Source organism: Myotis myotis, unplaced genomic scaffold (assembly GCF_014108235.1).
Source record: "Myotis myotis isolate mMyoMyo1 unplaced genomic scaffold, mMyoMyo1.p scaffold_m19_p_3, whole genome shotgun sequence".
NCBI lineage: Eukaryota > Metazoa > Chordata > Mammalia > Chiroptera > Vespertilionidae > Myotis > Myotis myotis.
In genome coordinates this window covers 193,989,142-194,013,382 of record NW_023416335.1, presented here as the reverse complement: position 1 = coordinate 194,013,382, position 24,241 = coordinate 193,989,142, and the positions used below count along the sequence as shown (strand labels likewise).

The window sequence follows — 24,241 nt, the reverse complement described above, 5'->3', positions numbered from 1 at the left end:
TTATTTTCTTGCTCTCCTGAAATCTCAGTAAATGACAGTAAAGCAGTAAAGTATAACTACATAATGACAAAACAAAAGAGAAGAAATCAAAGGATAAGAGAGTTCAATAAGTTTTTAGAAAACAAAATCCATGCCGAAACCGGTTTGGCTCAGTGGATAGAGCGTCGGCCTGCGGACTGAGAGGTCCCAGGTTCGATTCCGGTCAAGGGCATGTACCTGGGTTGCGGGCACATCCCCAGTAGGAGATGTGCAGGAGGCAGCTGATCGATGTTTCTCTCCCATCGATGTTTCTAACTCTCTATCCCTCTCCCTTCCTCTCTGTAAAAAAAAAAAAAAAAAAAAGAAAACAAAATCCAGGTAGAGAAAGCCAGAGTCAAATACACTCTAATCTGAGTGCCTGCAAAAGGCAATATAGTGAGAAAGAAGCCTGTATACCTTGCAGTATCCAGAAAAGATGCTCATTATCTGGAGGACCCAGGTACTCATATTCAGAGATGGTGCGTGGGACATAAATAAGAAAGAATTGATTGCAAGCCTGTATACAGAATCATTGAATTGCCTTTGTTTATACTTAAGTCAGGCAATCACTTTCGTTCACCCCCGGCCCTTTTTTAAATATATTTAAAATAATAAATAAATACATATACACTGAGTGGCCAGATAATTATGACCACCTGATGTTTGTAGGCATATTAGCCGTACACTGCATCGTATGGGATATGGAAGCCGAAGGCCTGTTCAAACACCTTTGCTCTCTGCAGTTACCAAGATAAATCGTCTCCAATTTGCACAGGAACACAAGGATTGGACAGTCAAGCATTGGAAAAAAGTCATGTGGTCCGATGAATCACATTTCCGGTTGCATCATGCAAATGGCAGAGTGAGAATTTGGCAGAAACAGCATGAAAGCATGCACCCCACATGCATGAGTACAACCCTTCAAGCTGGTAGGGACAGTGTTATGGTTTGGGGCATGTTTTCCTGGCATGATTTGGGCCCTTTAATTCATGTGAAGCAATGTCTGAATAGCACAACATACCTATGTATCGTTGCTAATCAAGTTCATCCTGTCATGTTGATGGTGTATCCCAACGGAGATGGCTTCTTCCAACAAGACAATGCGCCATGCCACGGTGCTCGTATTATGCAGGAGTGATTTCAAGAACATGAGGGAGACTTTACCTTGCTTAGGTGGCCCCCATAATCACCAGATCTCAATCTAATTGAGCATTTGTGGGATGAAGTTAAAAGCCATCAGGCAGCTGGTTCCACAACCATCAAATCTCACAGAACTGGACAGTGCTATTCATCAGGCATGGTGTCAGATTCCTTGCATCACCTTTCAACATCTTGTGGAATCGATGCCAAGAAGAATCGCCGCAGTATTGAAGGTAAAAGGTGGCCCAACGAAGTACTGATGGGATGGTCATAATTTCTGGCCACTCAGTGTGTGTGTGCTTTATATATATATATATATATATATAGAGAGAGAGAGAGAGAGAGAGAGAGAGAGAGAGAGAGAGAGAGAGAGAGAGAGAAACATCAAATGATAAGAGAGAATCATTGATCGGCTGCCTCCTGCATTCCCGACACGGGATTGAGCCCGTAACCTGGGCATGTGCCCTGACTGGGAATGAACCTCCTGGTTCATAGGTTGATGCTCAACTCCATGCAAGCCGGGCTGCCCCCACCCCCCTTTTCGAGCAGCAAGTCAGCAGTTAATGCTATTTAAAAACTAACTGGAAGATCATGGGACTTATAGAATGCCAGGCATAATAGAAGGCTTGGATTAGATATAGGGTTGAAAATATGGATTAAGCCCTAGCCGGTTGCTCAGTGGTTAGAACATTGGCCAGCGGACTGAGGGATCATGGGTTTGATTCCAGTAAGAGCACGTATCTTGTACCTCAGTTGCAGGCTCCAATCCCTGTCTCCCCACTCCCCTCAGGGCACATGTGGGAGGCAACCAATCCATGTTTTTCTCTCTGTCCCCCTTCCCTTTCACTCTAAAAAAATCAATGGGAAAAAAATGCCTCAAATGAGGACTAACACAAGAAAATATGGATTAAGTTAAAATCTGCATTCTGAATGTGGGCTCACTAATTGTGTTTCCAGACTGCTGGCCATCAGGTATAGCTTTTCTCTTCAGAAAAACTACCTCCAGAGAAATGATCTCCAGACACTCACTTTTGCTTGTGTCTAGATAACATGCCTGATTATCACATTATCACTTCCATGAAACCCGCTTTTAAGTCATGTGTGTGCATACATGGTGTTTTCATTGAACTCTTTAGTGCCTATTAAATAGTGTGGAGCCAGGATCCCCAGATATTTAAGGAAAATCTGTAATACCTAAGAATCACACAAAGAGCAGGGGGATATAATGGAGGGATCAGAAAAATACCTTCATTGATATTTTGAAAAGCTAGACGTTATATCCATTAAATGAGAACAGGATGCTTTAAAAAGGGAAAATTGGTGCAAGGAACAGTCCCTGGAAATTAAAAATTATAGCCAAAGCAATTCATTGGAAGGGTTGGAAGATGAAGTTGAACTCACCCAGAAAGCGTAAGAAAAGATAAATAGAAAATAAGAAAATAACATTAGGGAGTCAAATCAGGAGGTCTTATATTTTAATAGAGTTTAAGGAAGAGGGGGTTTTAGAGGGGAGAGAAGTATGTAATAAGGCAATAGATATCTTGTGATAGAACTGTTCACTATCTTGACTGTGGTGCCATACAAGAACTTGCAGGTGATAAAACTGTAGAACTAAATACGCACACACACACAAATGAGTAGCGGTAAAACTCAGTGGATTGCATTAATGTCAGTATCCTGGTTGTGATGGTATAGTTTGCGAAATGTTATACCATTAAGAGAAACAAGTATAAACAGGATCTTTCTATATTACCCTACACTGCATGTGACTCTATAACTATCTCAATTTAAAATTTCAAGTAAAGAAAAGGAAAAAGAACTTTAGGGATATTAGGAAATTACTGCCTAGGTAGTGCTCATCAGTGGCTGCAAAAATGAAAAGTGAAGCAAGCGGACACCATATGTGTGTCCTGATGGAAGGATATCATCACATAAAATATACTTAACACCCCACCAATCCGGTCAAGCACCTAGATTAATTACTAATATACAGGAAATACAGGGGATAGAGGAATATTAATGAGAGGCACAATCAACAAAATCTAGACTAAGGGAAATTCTACAGGAGAAACTGCCAGTGTCTTCATCAAATATATTGGAAGGACAAAAAAAGAAGCCGGGGGTAGAAAATGGGAGAAACCTATAGACTAAAAGAAATAAAGATCAACCAATTACAACATATGGTTGGAAAAACTAAAGGTATTGAGACAGTTGGGGAAATTTGAACCCTCTGAGTATTTAATATTAAGGAATTACTTTTTTAAAAAAAATATATTTTATTGATTTTTTACAGAGAGGAAAGGAGAGAGAGAGAGAGTTAGAAACATCGATGAGAGAGAAACATCGATCAGCTGCCTCCTGCACATCTACTGGGGTTGTGCCCGCAACCCAGGTACATGCCCTTGACCGGAATCGAACCTGGGACCTTTCAGTCCGCAGGGCGACGCTCTATCCACTGAGCCAAACCGGTTTTGGCTAAGGAATTACTTTTTAATGTGAGATAATGACAATATGATTCTGTTTTTAAGAGTTCTTAGATATATAGAAATATGTCAAATGGATGCTTTTAAAAAAAATAGGAAAACAAATGAAAGAGAATTACAGGCCAATATCCCTCATGAACATAGATGCCAAAATCCTCAACAAAATCTTAGCAAATCGGATCCAGCAGTACATCAGAAAGATCATACACCATGACCAAGTAGGAGTTATCCCAGGGATGCAAGGATGGTACAATATCCACAAATCAATAAACATGATACATCACATAAACAAATTGAAAGAAAAAAACCACATGGTCATATCAATTGATGCAGAAAAAGCATTTGACAAAATTCAACACCCATTTTTGATAAAAACTCTCAGTAAGGCGGGAGTAGAAGGATCATACTTCAACATAATAAAAGCCATATATGACAGGCCCACAGCCAGCATCATACTCAATGGACAAAAACTAACACCATTTCCCCTAAGAACAGGAACAAGACAGGGATGCCCCCTCTCACCACTCCTGTTCAACATAGTACTGGAAGTGTTAGCCATTGCAATTAGGCAAGAAGAAGAAATAAAAGGCATCCAAATTGGAAAAGAGGAAGTAAAACTGTCCTTATTTGCAGACGACATGATATTATACATACAAAACCCTAGAGATTCCATCAAAAAGCAACTAGACTTAATGCATGAATTTGGCAATGTAGCAGGATACAAAATTAACCCCAAGAAATCTGAGGCATTTCTATACACCAATAGTGAACTTTCAGAAAGAGAGATTATAAAAACAACCCCGTTTACCATCGCACCAAAAAAATTAAGCTACCTAGGAATAAACTTAACTAAAGAGGTAAAAGACCTCTACTCAGAAAACTACAGGACGTTGAAAAAAGATATAGAGGAAGACATAAACAGATGGAAGAACATACCGTGTTCATGGATTGGTAGAATCAACATCATTAAAATGTCCATACTACCCAAAGCAATCTATAAATTCAACGCACTTCCCATTAAAATACCAACGGCATACTTCAGAGATCTAGAACGAACTCTCCAAAAATTCATCTGGAATAAAAAAAGACCCTGAATAGCTGCAGCAATCCTGAAAAAGACCAAAGTAGGTGGGATCTCAATACCAGATATCAAGATGTATTACAAAGCCACTGTTCTCAAAACTGCCTGGTACTGGCACAAGAATAGGCATATAGATCAATGGAATAGAATAGAGAGCCCAGAAATCGGCCCGAACCAATATGCTCAATTAATATTTGACAAAGGAGGCAAGAACATACAATGGAGCCAAGATAGTCTCTTCAATAAATGGTGTTGGGAAAATTGGACGGATATATGCAAGAAAATGAAACTAGACCACCAACTTACACCATACACAAAAAAAAACTCAAAATGGATAAAGGACTTAAATGTACGACAGGAAACCATAAAAATTCTAGAAGAATCCAAAGGCAACAAAATCTCAGACATATGCCGAAGCAATTTCTTCACTGATACAGCTCCTAGGGCACTTGAAACTAAAGAGAAAATGAACAAATGGGACTACATCAAAATAAAAAGCTTCTGCACAGCAAAAGAAACCATCAACAAAACAATGAGAAAACCCACTGTGTGGGAAAACATATTTGCCAATGTCATATCTGATAAGGGCCTAATCTCCAAAATTTATAGGGAACTCATACAACTTAACAAAAGGAAGATAAACAATCCAATCAAAAAATGGGCAAAGGACCTAAATAGACACCTTTCAAAAGAGGACATTCAGAAAGCCAAGAGACATATGAAAACATGCTCAAAGTCACTAATCATCCGAGAGATGCAAATCAAAACAACGAGGTACCATCTCACACCTGTCAGACTGGCTATCATCAACAAATCAACAAACGACAAGTGCTGGAGAGGATGTGGAGAAAAAGGAACACTTGTGCACTGCTGGTGGGAATGCAGACTGGTGCAGCCACTATGGAAGACAGTATGGAGTTTCCTCAAAAAACTGAAAATGGAACTCCCATTTGACCCTGTGATCCCACTTCTAGGAATATATCCCAAGAGACCAGAAACACCAATCAGAAAGGATATATGCACCCCTATGTTCATAGCAGCACAATTCACCATAGCTAAGATCTGGAAACAGCCTAAGTGCCCATCAGTAGATGAATGGATTAGAAAACTGTGGTACATTTACACGATGGAATACTATGCTGCTCTAAAAAGGAAGGAACTCTTACCATTTGCAACAGCATGGATGGAACTGGAGAGCATTATGCTAAGTGAAATAAGCCAGTCAATGAAGGAAAAATACCACATGATCTCACTCATTCATGGATAATAGAGACCATTATAAACTTTTGAACAATAATAGATACAGAGGCAGAGCTGCCTCAAACAGATTGTCAAACTGCAGCGGGAAGGTCAGGGAGGGTTGGGGGGCAGGAGGTAGGGGGGAAAGAGATCAACCAAAGGACTTTTATGCATGCATATAAGCATAACCAATGGACATAAGACACTGGGGGATAGAGGAGGCTAGGGAACTGTCTAGGGTGGGGGGGGGGGAATGGACACATATGTAATACCCTTTGTAATACTTTAAGCAATAAATAAAAAAAATAAAAAATTAAAAAATAAATAAAAATAAAAAAATAGGAAAACAAAAAGTGCATGAAAATCACAGTTCATGTTAAAACAAATTCAAATGTGATTTTTAATTTTGACTAATTAATAGAGTCTAAGAAAATTTGACCCTGATATTTGCAAGTTTTTCCTTTGGGGTTGAAGATTTAATAGTATAAAATTAAATACTTTTCCTGGATCTAGTTATATTACTTGATCCTTTCATGAAATACTGTGTTTCAGTTTTTAAACTCACAACAATGAAAACTTGCAGTTACAATTCAAGTGTAAATCTTATAAACCTTAATCTTTTGAAAGTAATGATAATGTTGACCTAGAGTTTGAAGAGCAAAGGATGAAAATAGGGGAAGAAAGTGAGGTGCTAAATTTCTCATCTCAAATAGTTGAGAATCAAGAGAAAATGTTCCAAATTGATGGCTCAAGGAATATATAGATTTTTTAAAAAGCATATTGTGTTGTTGTTTTTTTTTTTGTTTTTTTTTTTAGTTTAAATGTCACCCCCTCAAAGAGGCATTTATTGACTTCCCTGGCTAAAACCCACTGAAACTGGTTATTCTCTTTCAGTATCTACATAGCACTGATCATTGCTGAAATCAAGTCATATATATACTTTTCTTTTAGATGAAATTCACATAATATAAAATTAACCATTTTAAAGTGTGCAATTCATTGGGACTTATTATTTTACAATGTTGTGCAACAATAAAGTTCATCTAGTTCTAAAAGATTTTAATTATTTCTTTTTTTTTTTTTTTTTCTAAATATCGCTTTCTTTATGTCATCACATAACCAACAGTTAAACAATAAAAATTTACCAGACTTTAAAGGAAGTTGTGGTTTAGAAAGAGGCTGAGTTCATAAGCGAATCTGAAGGTGTCAGGTTTAAGGTTAGTCTGAGAAGAAAGGAGTTGAGTTAAAGTCACCTGAGGGCCTGTTGGAAGGATTGTGCATGGTCCAACTACTCCAGACTTCATCCCAGGGGCTGGCGCGGAAGAGGAGAGTCCTTTCCACAGATCAAACCAGCGGGAGCTGACATGCTCTGAGAGGGCCCAGGGAGCTGGCATGGCCAACAGCCTACACAATCGCCAGCACTCTTTTCTGGGTTTTGAATAACAAAAATAACTTGTAGAGTAAAAAAAAAAAAAAAAATTGAAAGCAAAGATCAGGTTTTCCAACTAAGTCAGAAAGAAAGCATAGCAGAGATATTTTTTTAAATGCTGATTTAAGAAACAAGAGTTTTAGTCCTGGTTTAGTTACTAATAAAAAGTGAATCACAACCCTTCTCTGCACTCAATGTCTACACCTATAAAATCGGGGGTTAGCACTAAGTGGTAAGCAAACGCTTCTGCTTCTCTAGTGGGAGTAGGGCGTTTCTAGCATGTGTTTCTACTGTGGAGGTTCTTATTACACGTTATAGTCACAGACTGGCTTGTTTAATCGGCCGTCCTCCCACCAGACTGTCAGCCCCAGAGGAGGCACAAGCCTCTCTGTCCACCACTGGGACCCAGCACCCTGCAGTGCTTGATAGATACCTGTTGGAGGAAGTGAATACCAAATGCCAGCTCCAATGCCTGGAAAAGGCAGCTCCAGGAAAAGGTATCAATCTTTAAGAAGTGAGCCAAGGTCAGAGCCTCCCCCTTCACTTTGCCTCTTTACGTGTTTTTTTTTGTTTTTTTTTTTAATTAAATCTTTATTGTTCAGATTATTACATTTGTTCCTCTTTTTTTTCCCCCCATAACTCCTCTCCTCCCAGTTCCCGCCCCACCCTCTGCCCTCACTCCCCACCCACTGTCCTCATCCATAGGTGCACGATTTTTGTCCAGTCTCTTCCCGCATCTCCCACACCCCTTTCCCCCCCAGGAATAGTCAGTCCATTCCCTTTCTATGTCCCTGATTCTATTATAATCAACAGTTCATTCTGCTCATCAGATTATTTATTCACTTGATTCTTAGATTCACTTGTTGATAGATGCATATTTGTTGTTCATAATTTGTATCTTTACCTTTTTCTTCCTCTTCCTCTTCTTAAAGGATACCTTTCAGCATTTCATATAATCCTGGTTTGGTGGTGATGAACTCCTTTAGCTTTTCCTTATCTGTGAAGCTCTTTATCTGACCTTCAATTCTGAATGATAGCTTTGCTGGATAAAGTAATCTTGGTTGTAGGTTCTTGGTATTCATCACTTTGAATATTTCTTGCCACTCCCTTCTGGCCTGCAAAGTTTCTGTTGAGAAATCAGCTGACAGTCGTATGGGTATTCCCTTGTAGGTAACTGAGTTTCTTTCTCTTGCTGTTTTTAAGATTCTCTCTTTATCTTTTGCTCTTGGCATTTTAATTATGATGTGTCTTGGTGTGGTCCTCTTTGGATTCCTTTTGTTTGGGGTTCTCCGCGCTTCTTGGACCTGTAAGTCCATTTCTTTCACCAGGTGGGGGAAGTTTTCTGTCATTATTTCTTCAAATAGGTTTTCAATATCTTGGTCTCTCTCATCTTCCGGCACCCCTATAATTCTGATGTTGGTACGCTTGAAGCTGTCCCAGAGGCTCCTTACACTATCCTCGCATTTTTGGATTCTTTTTTCATTTTGCTTTTCCGGTTGGGTGTTTTTTGCTTCCTCGCATTTCAAATCATTGACTTGATTCTTGCGCTCCTCTGGTCTGCTGTCGGGAGTCTGTATAATATTCGTTATTTCAGTCCGTGTATGCTTAATTTCTAGTTGGTTCCCCAATATAAGATCTAGGGTCTCATTAGTTTTCTTGTAGATCTCATTAAGTTTATCGGCGGCTTCTAAACAGTTCTTGAGAGACCTTAAAAGTGTGGTTCTGAACTCTATATCTTCCATTGACAATTTTGTCCTGTTTCTTTGTCTCCGCATTTTGTTATGCTTCCTTGGTGCACCCCCTAGTGGTCTTTGTTCGCAGTCTTATAGTTAAATCTTGGTTGTTGTAGCTAATTCCAGGGAGGGTTTGACCTCCAGGCCAAGTGGCTATGAGAATCAGCTGTGTCAGCAGTGAGAGAACTTCTGTCCTCTAGGGAGGTGCTAATCTAGCCTTTGCCTGAGGCTATCCGGCAAATGCCTCTGTGCAGGGCTTGGGCGGGGCGGGTCGCACAGGATCAACAGGGTGGGCCGGAGAGAGCAGTTATGGCGACTCTCAGTCCTGTCCCCAGGGGCTCTGCCTCTCTGAGTCCCAGCACCCGCTGCAAAGCTCAGAGAGAAAGCTGCACTCGCTCTGACCGAAGCCAGACAGTCCCGCTTCTCCTGTTTGAGTCTGGGTCCCTAAAGACTCGCCCGGATCTGGAGCTCAGATTCTGCAACTCCCTCCCGATTGAAAACGCCAACCGCGCCCTCCACAGCCAGCCCGCTCCGCGCACTCCGCACCTCAGAATTTGACTTCAGCACTGTGCCTCCTCTGAGTGTCCGTATGCGTTTCTCTTTCCTCCTAGTTGTAGGACTTCCACTCAGCCAGCGTTCCTGTGGTTCTGGGTGATGTCCCTTCCGTTTTTTGGTTTCACTTTTGAAGTAGTTGTTCAAAGCAGCAAACTCCGGCGTTAACCTATGCCGCCATCTTGGTTCTCCCAGCATATTGTTTAAAATGAAATAGCCACTGGAAAATTAGGAATGGTGTTTAATAGCCTGCATTATTTAAAATTTTAAATATGCACAGCAGGGCCTGGTGTGTGGGATGGAGCTTTACGGGTTGGGAGGCTTGGAGTGGCTGGTAGCAACCGGCTGGTGTCCCTGCTGGCAAAGGCCCAGTGACTTACAGCATCCCCACAGAGGTGGAGGTAGCCTATGTCCAGGATAGCTTCCTGACTAATGACATCCTTCATGAGATGCTGCTGGTAGTGGAGTTCTACCAGAGTGCCCCTGACCTGGTGAGGTCCTAGGACTCCTACCTGGACAAGCTGAAGATTTCTCTGGACAGCAGGACACCCAGGGACCAGGGCTTGTGCCACTGCTGGAGCAGGTTTACACATCCTCAAGCAAGGGAGCTAAGGGCACTGCCTCTGAGGATCCAGGAGGCCTCCTGATCAGACTCTGAGCCCCGCCTCACTCCAGGCAGTTCTGGGTGAGGGGGAATGGATTTAGGGGCTTCATTTGCGACTGTGTTGCTCCGTTCCTGTGTGACAGTATATATATATAGGGTATCTAAAAAAAAAAATGTATGCACACTTTGAATATTAATTCCAATGGGTTAAATCTGAAATGAAAGAAACATCAATTGAACTATCAAAAAATTATGTACATATATAAAAAATATAAATTGTACATACGTATGTACACACATTTACATTTTTAATGTATTTATTGCGAGATTGTTAAGGCCCAGCTTTAGGGTCATGCCTAATTCTATGAAAACATACCCAAGGTTTCCTCCATCTGCCTTTGCATTCCCCTGCCTCATTGGATTATAGCTTACTTTTTGTTACTTATTCTCAAGATTGATCTCTCTAATAGAAGCAGCAAATCCTGATTGAAATCTGTATTTCTTTAAGTAGATATGGTCATGTTTAAATTGCATTAGTTTATATTTGTTTATTTTAAAGTAAACTATATGTAATGCACAAATTACTTTTGTAATAAATTTAAATACTTGAATTTTAACCTTGAAACTAAATCACCAAATCCTTGAGAGCAGATACTTAATCATATACGTTTCGATTCCTCCTCGCTATTCCTACACAACGCTAGTATGTGTATTCAATATCATTATGAGCTCGATATTGAATTCCTTAATGGCATCTTGTTTCTAAAGAATCTTGGCCCTAGGAAGGATTTTGGAGAAGTCTGAATCAATCATTTGGGATGGGGAACCTGGGGTCCCCAAAAGAGGAACTTCCACCTGGGGAAGCCTAGTCTACGTGTTTTCCACCACATATCCCGCCTTCTAAATGCAACTTATATGCATTGGTGAAAGTTTATTGTGCCTTTGCTTCCCAAGGAAACCTAACCGCACTTTCTTCGGAAATGAGAAAGCGGTCGCGCAAGCGAGCTCCGGCGGTGCGCGCATGCGCAGAACGGTGGGAACCTTGTGTGGAAGGCTCCCTGCAAGTGAGCGTTCGCTTCCCCCGGTCGCATTTTGAGCAGCGCACCCGGAAGGCCAGGGCTGCGGGGCAAGATGGAGTTCCTGCAGGTCCTGAGGCGAGGACTGCAGCAGGTCAGCGGCCACAACGGCCTCCGAGGCTGGCTGCGAATGCTCTTCAGGTAGGCGGCGGAGCCATGCGCCCGGCCTCTGGGCTGGACTTGAGCTGGCTGGGCTTTTGGGAAGGGGCGTGGGCTTGGGTCACCTTGGAGAAACCGCAGCTCTGGTCAAGGACAGCCGGCCCAATCTCTGCCTTTCATCCCCCGGGCCATAGTCTCTTCCCGGGGTCTCCCAGAGAGAGGACCACAGCCAGCTCCAGACACGGCTGGGACGTGGAGGCGAGGGTATCTCGGCTGCCCCCTGCCCTGATTCCTGGAGCGTAATGAGCGTTGCTAACCACCTACGGTGTGACCTTGGGAACGGTCTTTTTGACCCTTTATTGGCCTTCAGTTTCCTCCTCTGTGCGGTAAGGCGTTGCACAAGGTGATCGTAAAGGTCTCTGCTAGTCCTGACATTCGCTGAATCCGACTAGCAGCATCGTCCGTGGAAGCCGGTTGGAGACCCCGAGTTGAATGACAGCTCGGACATTCATATCATTTTAAGATGATAGACTTTGGCTTCCTGATTTCCTGAGGGTTTTTACTAACTCCAGTGCCTCTGATAGGAGATAAAAGGAGTTTTGTAATTTGCATCTTTATATTTAGTGCAGTTTAAGTATATCGTCTGGGCCAGTTGATCCCGTCTTGTGCTCTTCAGGTGGCACCGGGGGCAGCAGGAGCGTGTGTTCTAGAGCTGCGCCTGGAGGCGAGTGTTGAGCAGTGGGCGGGGTGAGCCTCGAGATGAAGGCTGGAAGGCTACGCTAGTGTCCCTCCCCGAGCATCTCCTCCTTTTTCTTATTGATGCAGCAGCCTTTGTTTCTTAAAGTCGGTATTCTCTACTTATGTTTGTGTTTTGAACAAAGAATCTTTCTAAACTATCTCTTTTCTTTTGGGCATTCACAGGGCAAATGATGTGAGGGTTGGTACATTAGTGGGGGAAGACAAATATGGAAACAAGTACTATGAAGACAACAAGCAGTTTTTTGGTGAGTGCAGTATCGGTATGAGTAAAGGGAGTGAGCTTAAATTTTGATTTGACTCTGTTTCTCATAATGTACAAGTAGCTTCTTTAATAAACGTATAAATCTACATACACTCTTTTTATTCATGTTGTTGATAAATGGAAATTTTTTTTTTTTTTCATAAAACCTTGGGCAATTTTCCCATATTAGTTAGTTGGATGTATCTACAGCATTCTTTTTTGTTTGGATATTTGTCTGTGTATTTTTATTAAAAATTTTTTTCCACAGCATTCTTTTTAATAACAACACAATATTCCATTGTATGAAAGAACCATTATTTTTTCAAACACTTTATACATATATGTATTATATATATATATATTTTATTGATTTCAGAGAGGAAGGGAGAGGGAAAGAGAGATAGAAACATCAATGATGAGCGAGAATCACTAATCGGATGCCTCCTGCACGCTCCCCATTGGGAACCACGCTCGCAAACCAGGCATGTGCCCCTGACTGGAATCAAACCCGGGACCCTTGAGTCTGAAGGCCGACGGCTATACACTGAAGCCAAACCGGCTAGGGCCAAACACTTTACTGTCAATAGACATTTAGGTTGCCTTCAACTTTTTTTTTTTTTTTTTACTAGAAACAATGCTTCAGTGAACTTGCTTGTACCTACTTTCAATATTCTAAGAATAAATTTCTGTAAGTGGAATTGCTGAGTCTGAGTATACACATTTAAAATTTTGATATATTTATCTCAAGATTGTTAAGGCCCAGCTCTAGCGTCATGGCCTAACCCTATGAACCTTACCCAAGGTTTTTTCTATTTGCCTTCACGTTCCCCTGCCTTATTGGATTATAGCTTACTTTTAGTTATTTATTGTCAAGAGTAATCTCTCTAATAGAAGAAGCAAATCGTGGTTGAAATCTGTATTTCTTTAAATAGATATGGTCATGTTTAAATTGCATTATTTTATATTTATTGATTATAAAATAAATTCTATAAAGTAAATGCAGATTACCTTGTGCTTATTGGCTTAAAATCTGTTATAGAGTTGAATTCAGTATTCCCTGTGGGGTGGGGCAGTGAGGAAGGGGTAGAAGGAATTGATATTTATTATGCACTTACATGTCTGATGTTAAAGTAGGTCTATGTGTGTGATATTTAATTTTCACGGCAACCTTCAGATGAGGTATAATCATCTACTTGTAATAGACAAAGAAACTGACTGAGTCTCATAAAATGTACCTAATATTCATAGATAAGTGACAGAATCTTGATTGGAATCCAGGTCTTTGCCCATATTAAGGCAAAGACCGAATAGAAATAGTCTTCTTGCCCTAGCCAGTTTGGCTCAGTGGATAGAGCATCAGCCCATGGACTAAAGGGCTCCGGGTTCGATTCCGGTCAAGGACATGTATCTCAGTTACAGGCTTGATCCCCAGACCTGGTCGGGGCGTGTGTGGGAGGCAACCAATCGACATGTCTCTCTCACCCTCCCTTCCACTCTCTCTAAAAATAATAATAATAATAATAATAATAAATTAAGAAAGAAATAGTCTTGTAAATTGTGGTTAGGCCTCCAACTACTCCATAGAAATGTGTTAAACAAGAATGTAGTCATATTATTTTGATGACATGAACTGTCCTTATTTAACCATCATTTACATATTTTGCTTATTATGTGTATTCAATTTCTGAAAGGATCTCTGGTAGTCATTTAAAAATATTTATATGGAAACATATAATCCAAGTATGATTGCTGTGAGTACATTTCTCCTGCTCCATTCGCAGGAGGAGCACTTTCTCTCCTGAATACCCTGACTGGCTGGGCACATATTCCCCTACCCTCTCCATTGCTTTCTTGGCACGGGTGGAAGCAAGGGTTCTCCACTGTGGGAAAGGCTTGAGCCCTGCCCACAGAGTAGGTTTTAGTCCCTGTGCAGGGATTTTGCTCTGGCAGCTGCCAGGCTGTTGATAGAAGCTTGCCATACACTTCCTGGAGCTTGCCTTCACTATTACAACCTGGGGGCTATTTCTCTTATGTAAGAGCACATAAAAGTCTTAATTAAAAGGTTGTCTTCTTTGATATTTTGCAATTATGGTTTTTTGTGTTTCCTTTTAAAGTTGTCTTTATTTTTTCACATTTTTCTAAATGTTGCTCTTTCCACTCAGGCCGTCACCGATGGGTTATATACACTACTGAAATGAATGGCAGAAATACATTCTGGGATGTGGATGGAAGCATGGTGCCCCCTGAATGGTAAGCTAAGTCAGCATTCTATTTTTTGGGGGGGTGGGGGGAGACAAGGGGGTTGGCAATGTTTGTTTTATTATACAAATATTTATTAAATAGCTTATTTATTTATAAGGCAATTAATGATATTCTGAAAGCATCTGTCTCAGTTATATATGTCATAATTTTTGTGGGTCAGGAATTTAGATAGAAACAACCTGTGTATGGCTTATCTCTGCTCCAGGATATTGGGCCTTAGGTGCAAGATTTAAAAGCTGGATGCTGGAGCCATCTGAAGACTTCATTCAGTGTCTGGAAGTTGATGTTGACTGTCAGTTGGGGACATAGCTGGGGCTTCCTCAGGCAAGTGCTGAGAGAGAGAGAGAGAAAGAGAGAGAGAGAGAGAGAGAGAGAGAGAGAGAGAGAGAGAGAGAGAGAGAGAGAGGCAGGCCTTGTCCACACTTAGTCTTAGAGATCGCTCAGTACCAGTTTCTCATTTCATTGGTCGAAGCAATTAGATAATTCTGCCCAAATTTAATGGGAGAGAACATAGACCCTATCTCTTGATGGAGGTGTGACAACACATTATTTGTGGGGATATATAGTGGTGTGGCTGTTTTGGGGGGAAAAACAATATTCCACAGTATCACCTGGCTGTGGGTGAAGGGAAAAGCAAAAAGAACTCTGCCGCTAATCTTCTTTGGCAGCTCGACCTTAAGCAAGTTCCTTAACCTCTCTGGGACTTTTTTCTCACCTGTAAAATGAGAACCCCAAGTTCCTTAGATCGCTAAAAACTGGTTTTTATGACTATAAACTATGTAACCATTTTGAAATGAAATTCTAATGCTTTTACTTGAATTGCCAAATTTTATATTAAGTATTTCAAAACAAAGTACTGATCTCTATTCCATAGATTGCTGAATAATACCATTTGTTTGATATACAATAAACTGGGGAGATCCTTTCTAGTTTAGAAAATTTCACCAGAAAACTGAAAGTAAGTTTATCAAGTTAACTGACATTTTATTTCAGTTGAGCTTAATCAGCAGAAATAGTTTTTGGCAAGTGGGATAATCTCAGAGTATTCACTTCCATTGTAAAAGCTCAACTAGAAATCCACGCATTTAACCAGAGTGAGGTGTGAGACAATAAGGAATAGGGAGGAGTATAACGAACTGAAAAGCACACACTACATCAGAGAGCGCAGCAGCACTATTTATTCTGCCTCAGTTCCATCAGGTGAGAATTTCACCAGTTGTTTCCAGATACATGATTTTTCAAGAGAAAGTATAAATCTGTATTTTATGGTGAGGTGTCTTGTTTTTTATATGTTAATTTAAAATATTTGTCAGCTTAAATACATCACTATCTGATACATGATAGGATGTTCTGTATCTGTTCTGTTCAGTAGGGTAGCCACTAGCCACATGTGTCCCTTTGAAATGTGGCTAATGTGACTAAGGAAGTGAATTTTTAATTTTATTTCAACTAAATGGGCTATTTGATTGTTCAGAATAGGTTTGTTTTTGTTTATTTGTTTGTTTTTGTTTTATATTGTGTGAGCTAAGCAAACATGTTTATAAGACTTCACCTACAACCAGTTTTCAACCTCTTGTCTACCACGTGGACCAGTTAGGAGCATTGAACCATGACATTAATGTGGTTTGAAAACCACAGTATTGGATTACGTCTATACTAAAACTCATTGGCTCTTCACAGCAACACTGATGCTACATTTGAGCCTGGGTTTCCTCTTTTAAATGGGAAGTAATGTATGGTTCTGTTAAGGTCTGGGGAGCTGTGATTTTAGGTTTAGAGCTATCTGCCTTCTCCGAAGGAGCATTCTGTATGTCAGGGGCACTATTCAAGACCAAGGTCTTAAAGTGAATTATTGGTTTTAGAAAGTGAGGTGTTCCAGTTTTTATTTGTTTGTTTGGTTGTTTTTTCGGGTGGGATTGGTCCTGTAAAGATGTAGAAGGCAGGTGGGTGTGTTGTTCACATTGAGATCTATCTCTTTCAGAGTACTCATCTAACATTGGTCTCAGGGTCTATATTTTGGGAGAGTAGGGTGTGGGGGGGATTTAAATTATGTGAGATGAATCAAATTTAAAATTACAAAATAGTAAAAGATATGAAGAGATAAAAGTGCTGTTCAGCCAAGCAAGCCCTTTTATATAATCTGGCAACACATGGAAAAAAGCCGACAGTGGTAGAAGACAGCACTCCAGCAGGTGCCTGAGGGCAATTGAGGATATAGAGCTGAATTTCTCTGTGGAGTGGAGCCTCCTCTAAAGGCTGAGTACCTTCAATGACCCTTGTTTGTAAGAGAAGTTTGAAGGCCTGTGATTAGTCTTTGTGGGAAGAAGTGATGTGAGACAAGCACAGCTGTTTGTTTCTCAGACTCCCTTTTGCTGAGTGTCATGTATTGTGGAATTCTAAATCTGTGGATTCTTGCCTGTGATTTGATTCCTGAATAAGTTTGAAGTAGGGTTGATTTATTAGAGCCAGGTATTATCTTACACATAGAGTAATGAATAACATATATAGTTTATCATCTTTATGCATTCAAATAACTTTATTTATTGTATATCTATCAGGTGCAAAGACCTATTGCAGACACCAGGGGTACAATAGTGAATAAAACAAAGTTTTTGCTCTCAGATGGAAAAATAGATATGTTATATGTTTAGGCAACAATAAACACAAAGAAGATAATATGAAGCTGGCATTCATAAAGGGATAAAGAGCATGGAGGGTTAAGTGGCTGCTTTATCCTGGGGTTAGTAAAGACTTCTTCAAGGAAATGAAGAGAGCAAGGAGAAGAGGGGTGGGATGGTGGTGAAGAGCTCCAGGCAGCAGTAACCAAGTGCAAAAGTCCTGTGTGTTTGAGATGTATTGCTTGTATTCAAAGAACAACAATATGGCCAATTTGACTGGAATGGAATGAGAGGGGAAGATGTTAGGAAATGAGGTAGGAGAAATAGATAGGGCCTAGATCATGTAGATCTTGTAAGTCATGGTGAACACTTTGACTTTTTCTCTAAATTTCTTTTGAAGTCATTGGAGGGCAGGGTAGGATGTGATCTGTTTCACAATTTTTTAAAAATTGGGAATATCAAATTTTCTGAAAAGTTACAAGTATTTGAATTATTTCATATTAAGTTGCCAAAATGATGCGCCATCACTCCTGAATATTTTAATGTGTGATTCCTGCTGCATAACCACAATATAACCATCAAAGTCAGGAAATTACCAATGATACACCTCTACTGTGTCATCTTCAGACCTCATTCAAGTTTCATCAAGTGGTTCCAACAATATCCTTTATTGCAAGACGATCTAATCATACATTTCATGTGCATCTTCATTCTCTCTAGGCTCTTGCACCTTGGATTGGTTGCTCAGCTTTTCCTTATCTTTTATGACCTTGGCACTTTTGAAAATTACAGGTCAGATATGTTATATATTATGTCCCCCAGCCTGGGTTTGTCCTGTGTTTCCTTATGACTAGATTCAGACTATGCTCTGGCAGGAATGTCACAGAAGCAATGTCAGGTTCTTCTTGTTGCATCCTTGCTCTCTTGGAGTTTATACAGTTGACCCATGAACAACACGGGTTTGAACTGCATGGATCCACTTAACTGCAGATTGTAAATGCCTGTACTGTTTTCAATCTTTGGTTGGGAATGTACAGATGTGGAGGAGGTGAAATGTATACAGTATACACTGATCAGGGTTTTTTTGGTTGGCATATAATGTTCTAGAAGCTTGTGTAGAGAAGAGGATGGCAGGTCGGGGGGATTACTGGGAGGTGATAGAGAGGAATCAGGTGATCCATAGGTGGTGGTATCATTCACTCAGATGGGAATACTGGGAGAAGGGAGGTTGGGGTGTGTGGAGGGTTGGAATCAGAAGCCTCTTTTTTGGAGATATAAGTTTGAGATACCTGTCAGAAATCCAAGTAAATAGATATGCCACAAAAACAGCAGAGTAACTGAATCTGGAGCTTAGCACAGAGGTCAAGCCAGCACCGAAGAATGAGCAGCAGCTAGCAAGGTAAGAGGAAAGAGAGATTAGCATTTCAGCAGCATGGGAAGGCTACCTATATTGATTGTTGCTGAGAGGTTGAGTAAGATAAGGACAGAGAAGTGTCTGTGTTGATTTGGCAATATGAACTTTATTGAATCTAAGTGGAATCTGTTCTTGAAAAAATGTGGAGAGAGCAAAAAAGTTTTAAAAATCTGGCAGAGACAACCACTGTCAACATTTAGCATATTTCCTTTAGTCCTTTTAAATAATTTTTATTGTAGTTGTGTTCATAGTCATTGTCAATGTTATCTTCTGTTTTTTTTCTCTAGATATTATAAGCAGTTTTATGTTACTAAAACAATCCTTATAATCACGGTTAATTTTTTTCTGATTATAAAAATTTATAATTGTTATAGAAAACTTGGAAAATCCAGAGAAATAAAGTTAGAAACCAAAATAAACTCTAGTTCCTTAGTCCAGAAACAAGCACTGTTAACATTTCATTCATTGATTAAACAAATATTTGAGGGTCTGCTTTTGAATAGAGAAGGAATGTTTTTAAAGAACAGATTGTTGTTTATTGCTCACACCTTCTTAGAAGGTTTGTGATTATAATTAACTATGTGTAGGCACATATATGAGTATATTTGCATACAGGGTGTGGCAAAAGTAAATTTACATTTATTTGTATAGAAAGTAATACAATAAGTAATCCTATATAATAAAAGCCTAATATGCTAAGTGTCCGATCGTCCATTCAACCAATCAAAACCTAATATGCTAATAATATGCTAAGGCTGCTCAGCCACTCGCTATGATGTGCACTGACCACCAGGGCAGGGGCCTGACAGTTGACCAGTTGACCAGTCGCTATGATGTGCACTGACCACCAGGGGGCAGATGCTCTGACTGATAGGTTAGCTTGCTGCTGGGGTCCGGCCGATCGGACTGAGTGAGATGGGCTGGACACACCCTGGAGCCCTCCCGTGGTCCCTCCCTGGCTGACCAACCTCCCACGTCTCTCCCTGGCCCTGATCATGCACTGGTGAGGTCCCTCGGCCTGGCCTGCACCCTCTCACAATCTGGGACCCCACAGGGGATGTCAGAGAGCCGGTTTTGGCCTGATCCCACAGGCCAGGCCGAGGGACCCCACTGGTGCACGAATTCGTGCACCAGGCCTCTAGTAGATAATAGTACAAGAGTAAACTGTGTTTCCCATACTTACAGCTGTAAACCTACCTTTGCCCACCCTGCATATATCTGTTTATTATGCATGATATGATGTTTGCTTTCTCCTTCCTCACTTAATATATCACAGATGTTTTTCCCATTTCACTATTCTGTTTGTCAGTTTGAAATTTTTAGTGTCTGGGGGGCTATTTTATGTAAAAAGGATTAATGGCAACTTAGGTTTAAAATTAATATTTATTGATTACAATTCCATATTTTAAAAACCTAGTTCTTAGATAGACTCTGCTGATCCTTATCATTGTCAAACCCTATTGGGATTTTAATTCAGTTTGCATTTAATTAAAAATAGTTAACTGAACTAACAGAGTTTGAGTTGGATATTTTGTAATGAGCTATCTTTGTTTTTAAAATTTGTTAAATTTATCAATCCCATCCTGGGGTTAGATGAGTCTCAGGATTTTGGCAGATACCTAGATGCTATTGTAATCCTAATCTGGTTTTCATCTATTGATTGTAATTAAGTTTCTGTTCAAAGGGTTGGCTTCACCATTGGGAAGCTGTGTTCAAGCCTCAGCTCTGTAACTCACATACATGCTGTGGGACCTTGTGAAAGTCATTTCAATTCTGCTTCCTCAGTTTTAAAATGTGAAACATTAAATTGTGACTAAGTGATGTGTGTTAGAATATTTCGTAAAGTGAAGTCTGATGGAGTAATATAAGTTTTAGTATAATGAGTATTTTTACCTCAAAACACACTCTTGAGTTTTTCTTTAGTCTTTCTTATTTATTTTTTGAAAAACTGAAAAATCTTTGGCATTTCTAGGCTCAGTTAAAACATCTGAAACATGGACATTATGGTCAGAAGCCAGTCTTGATTCCCAAAATTAAGAATGTTATCTAAGGAGAACAAATATTTAAAACTGCCTATGTTTTTATTGTTGTTGTTAGCAGTTATTTGGTTATGTTTTATTTCCTGGTATTTTCGGAAAAGAATAATTAAACATTTTTTTAAAAATAATTTTTTACTAGAGGCCCAGTGCACAGATTGGTCCCTCTGCCTGGCCTGCAGGGATTGGGCCAAAACCGGCTCTCTGACATCCCCCAAGGGGATGGATTGCAAGAGGGTAGTTCTTGGATGATGCACCCCAGAATCAGAATTGGGCTCCCTTCTCCCTCGTTCCGGGTGTGTCACCCAAGAACCGGAGCTGACAAGTCACCGCAGCTCAGCAGCTCCTGCATTGAGTGTCTGCCCCCTGGTGGTCATTGCGCATAATAGCTACTGGTTGAACGGTCGGACGGTTGCTTAGGCTTTTATATATATAGATTGATTTTAGAGAGGAAAAGAGAGATAGAAGCATCAATGATAAGAGAGAATCACTGATTGGCTCCCTTGTGCATGCCCCTCACTGGGGATCAAGCCTACAACCCAGGCAGGTGCCCTTGACTGGAATCGAACCCAGGATCCTTCAGTCTGCAGGCCAATGCTCCATCCACTGAGCCAAACCAGCTAGGGTGAAAAATTAAACTTTTTAATTTTTGTTATTAATTCTAATCTTAAAGACTGTTTTCATTTGCACTGATTTTCAAAATAGACCCCTTCATTTTGCATTTTGAATGCACCCAAACTGAGGGGCTATTTAAGTGAAGTTAGTATATTTTCAAAAAGAAAGGACTAGTCTGTCTCCCCTGTTCCCTGGCACACTTTTTCCTCTTATACAGCTGAAAATAGGATCAACCACTAGTTGGATTTATTTTCATTTGAGTTGTGTTGTAATTTTTTTAAATTAAATTCTTTATTGTTGAAAGTATTACCTATGTCTCCTTTTTCCACCGTTGACCTCTCCCCGCCTGCTCCTGCCCCACCTCCCCAGCACATACCTTCATCCCCCTACTGTCTGTGTCCATTGGTTTTGCTTATATGCATGCATACAAGTCCTTTGATTGATCTCTTACCCTCCCCCCAACACACACACACCTCCTCTCCTGCCTTCCCTCTGAGGTTTCTTGGTCTGTTTAATGCTTCTATATCTCTGTATCTATTTTTATTCATCAGTTTATGTTGTTCATTATATTCCACAAATGAGTGAGATCATGTGATATTTATCTTTCTCTGACTGGCTTATTTCGCTAGCATAATGCTCTCCAGGTCCATCCATGCTGTTGCAAATGGTAAGAGTTCTTTCTTTCTTACAGCAGCTTAGTATATAATTGTCATTTAATATCTCTGTTTCCAGTTATTTTGACACAACTAATATTTGAGTACTGAGTTTTTCCCAAAATGTATTATATTTTCATTATAAGTATTTATCTCTTTGGTATTTATAACTTTTTGCCTTTCTCTCAGTGTCCTCATTTGTAGTGTCACTGCCTTTATCATCAAGTTTAAGTAATTTTGTATTTTGTCCTTTAAGAAAATAACAGTGACATAAAATTGAAGCTCTAATGCCTGCTGCAACATAGTTTTCTAGACAGTGCTGTTAGTCCAATGGTGTCTTTAATTAATTGGAATAAAAATGACCCAGCTGAAAACCTGTTTTGCAAAAACTCCTTGGTGTGGAAATCATATTATTTCTTTAGCCTTTATTTAATACTAATTGTAACAGAAGGGTTATGCTAGCCTGTTTCTTATGAGAATAAATTGTTTACTCATTCCCTGACTCTTGCCAGTAGCCTTCCTGGGTAAACGTTTTCAGATTTTATGTATTATCAATTATTGCTAATAAACACTCTTGAACATACATAGCATCATAAATTTTTCTTATTAGGTTTAGTCTTAATTATTTTAGTGAAACCTCCTCCTCTTACCCTTTTCTCTGTAGCTGGTCAACCTTTTTTTTTCTTTTTTCTTGGAGCTGCGTTCTATGCTTGTCTCCTCATTCCCTGTTTTTATAGGGTCATATCTGTATTATGAGCTCTGAGCCTTGGGGGATCTGGGATGAGTTCCCTCTCCTTCCTTTCCCATATAAATTCAGCTTGGCTTCCTGCTCAGTTCTACTCTTTGTCCCTTGGACATTGATTCTTCCTTTCTCTGTCATTAGAGAGACATTCCCCTGTAGATTCCAAGGAAAGCTCCTAGCTTCCTTTAGGCCAGATTTCTGGCCCCTCCCAGCAAGTATCCTTTGAAATTAAATGGTTAAACGCTTAAAGCTGAAATACTTGTGAACTGTGATCTAATAATTTTAAGGTAACAAATGTTATGTTCTCCAGTGTTCAGACTTAAGCTTGAATTTAAGGTGCACGTAGAGACCCTCTACCTCTTCCTTTTCCTCAGCATTGGGTTTCCAACTACAGCTTCATGAGACAGAGCAACTCAGCACACAGGAACTCCAGAGTCATCCTCTAGCATCTCATAGTGATACTGTAGTTCATCAATTTTCTAACATATTTTTACATCTAAAATTAGGTACATATTCTATCAATAGTGTCATAATTTAATTGGCAGCATTTTTTAATTTTTAGAGATACATAAAATAATGGTGTATCTTAAAATTGATGGTGTCCTAGATTTGATGAAATACAGTAAGGATAATAGTAATAGCTAGCATTTGTTGAATTCCTACTATGCACAGGAATTTTTCTAGGTGCTTTATGTGTATCATCTCATTTAATCCTTATCCCTCTTTAGGAAATAAGATGTTCAGATTAAAAAACTAAGTCATAGAAAAGTTCAGTTAGTTAGTGATGGAGCTAAGATTTGAGCTCAAGCAACAAAATAGCCCCAGAGCTGCCCTCTTAACCTTCCTCCCTGACACTGCACGGCCTCTTCCTAACTGTCTTCTTTCCTCTCTTTAAGGCACCGTTGGCTTCACTGTATGACTGATGATCCTCCAACAACAAAACCACCTACTGCTCGTAAATTCATTTGGACAAACCATAAATTCAACCTGAGTGGCACTTCAGAGCAATATGTACCTTATTCTACCACTAGAAAGAAGATTCAGGAGTGGGTCCCACCTTCAACACCTTACAAGTAAAGACAGTGAACAATTTAAACATGTAAAATATGAGGCTTTTCATGTCATTGCACTTTTGCTGCTTACTGTTAATTAAAATTATTTGATTAAACAATGTCTTTTTGCTCTTGTTATTTATCAGTTGCAAAATAGAGGCTTACAGATGTGGGTAATTGAAGTAGACTTCTGTTGGGGTGGGTGCTGGTTTACAGTTCTCCTTACCCGGGGTCATGTCTGTGCTTTGCGACCCTGCCTTCCTACCATAGCTGATTGATAGGGGAAGACCTAAAACTGAGCTGAGCCCAGCGGATCTTCTCGAGAGACAGAGAGGTTGAGTGAACAGAACTGGATGGATGGCTTTTATGGAAGCTCTACAGAGGTTTTCAGAGAT

General features: G+C 40.0%; 1 protein-coding gene across 1 annotated transcript; it reads left to right on the top strand.

Moving 5' to 3' along the window:
- The first annotated feature begins 11,338 nt into the window (after positions 1 to 11,338).
- Positions 11,339 to 23,967, top strand: NDUFA12 (NADH:ubiquinone oxidoreductase subunit A12). The gene is made up of 4 exons (XM_036300331.1): positions 11,339 to 11,496; positions 12,376 to 12,458; positions 14,617 to 14,704; positions 23,691 to 23,967. Exons 1-4 carry the CDS (start codon positions 11,411 to 11,413, stop codon positions 23,869 to 23,871), a joined length of 438 nt encoding a protein of 145 aa, XP_036156224.1. The 5' UTR covers positions 11,339 to 11,410; the 3' UTR covers positions 23,872 to 23,967.
- The last annotated feature ends 274 nt before the right edge of the window (positions 23,968 to 24,241 follow it).

What these genes read in the sequence shown, in the direction of transcription:
- NDUFA12 (XM_036300331.1), top strand. Translation starts at nt 11,411, where the DNA reads ATGGAGTTCCTGCAGGTCCTGAGGCGAGGACTGCAGCAGGTCAGCGGC. An exon ending in TGGCTGCGAATGCTCTTCAG is followed by an intron (nt 11,497 to 12,375) that starts GTAGGCGGCGGA and finishes GGGCATTCACAG; the next exon opens with GGCAAATGATGTGAGGGTTG. An exon ending in AGACAACAAGCAGTTTTTTG is followed by an intron (nt 12,459 to 14,616) that starts GTGAGTGCAGTA and finishes CTTTCCACTCAG; the next exon opens with GCCGTCACCGATGGGTTATA.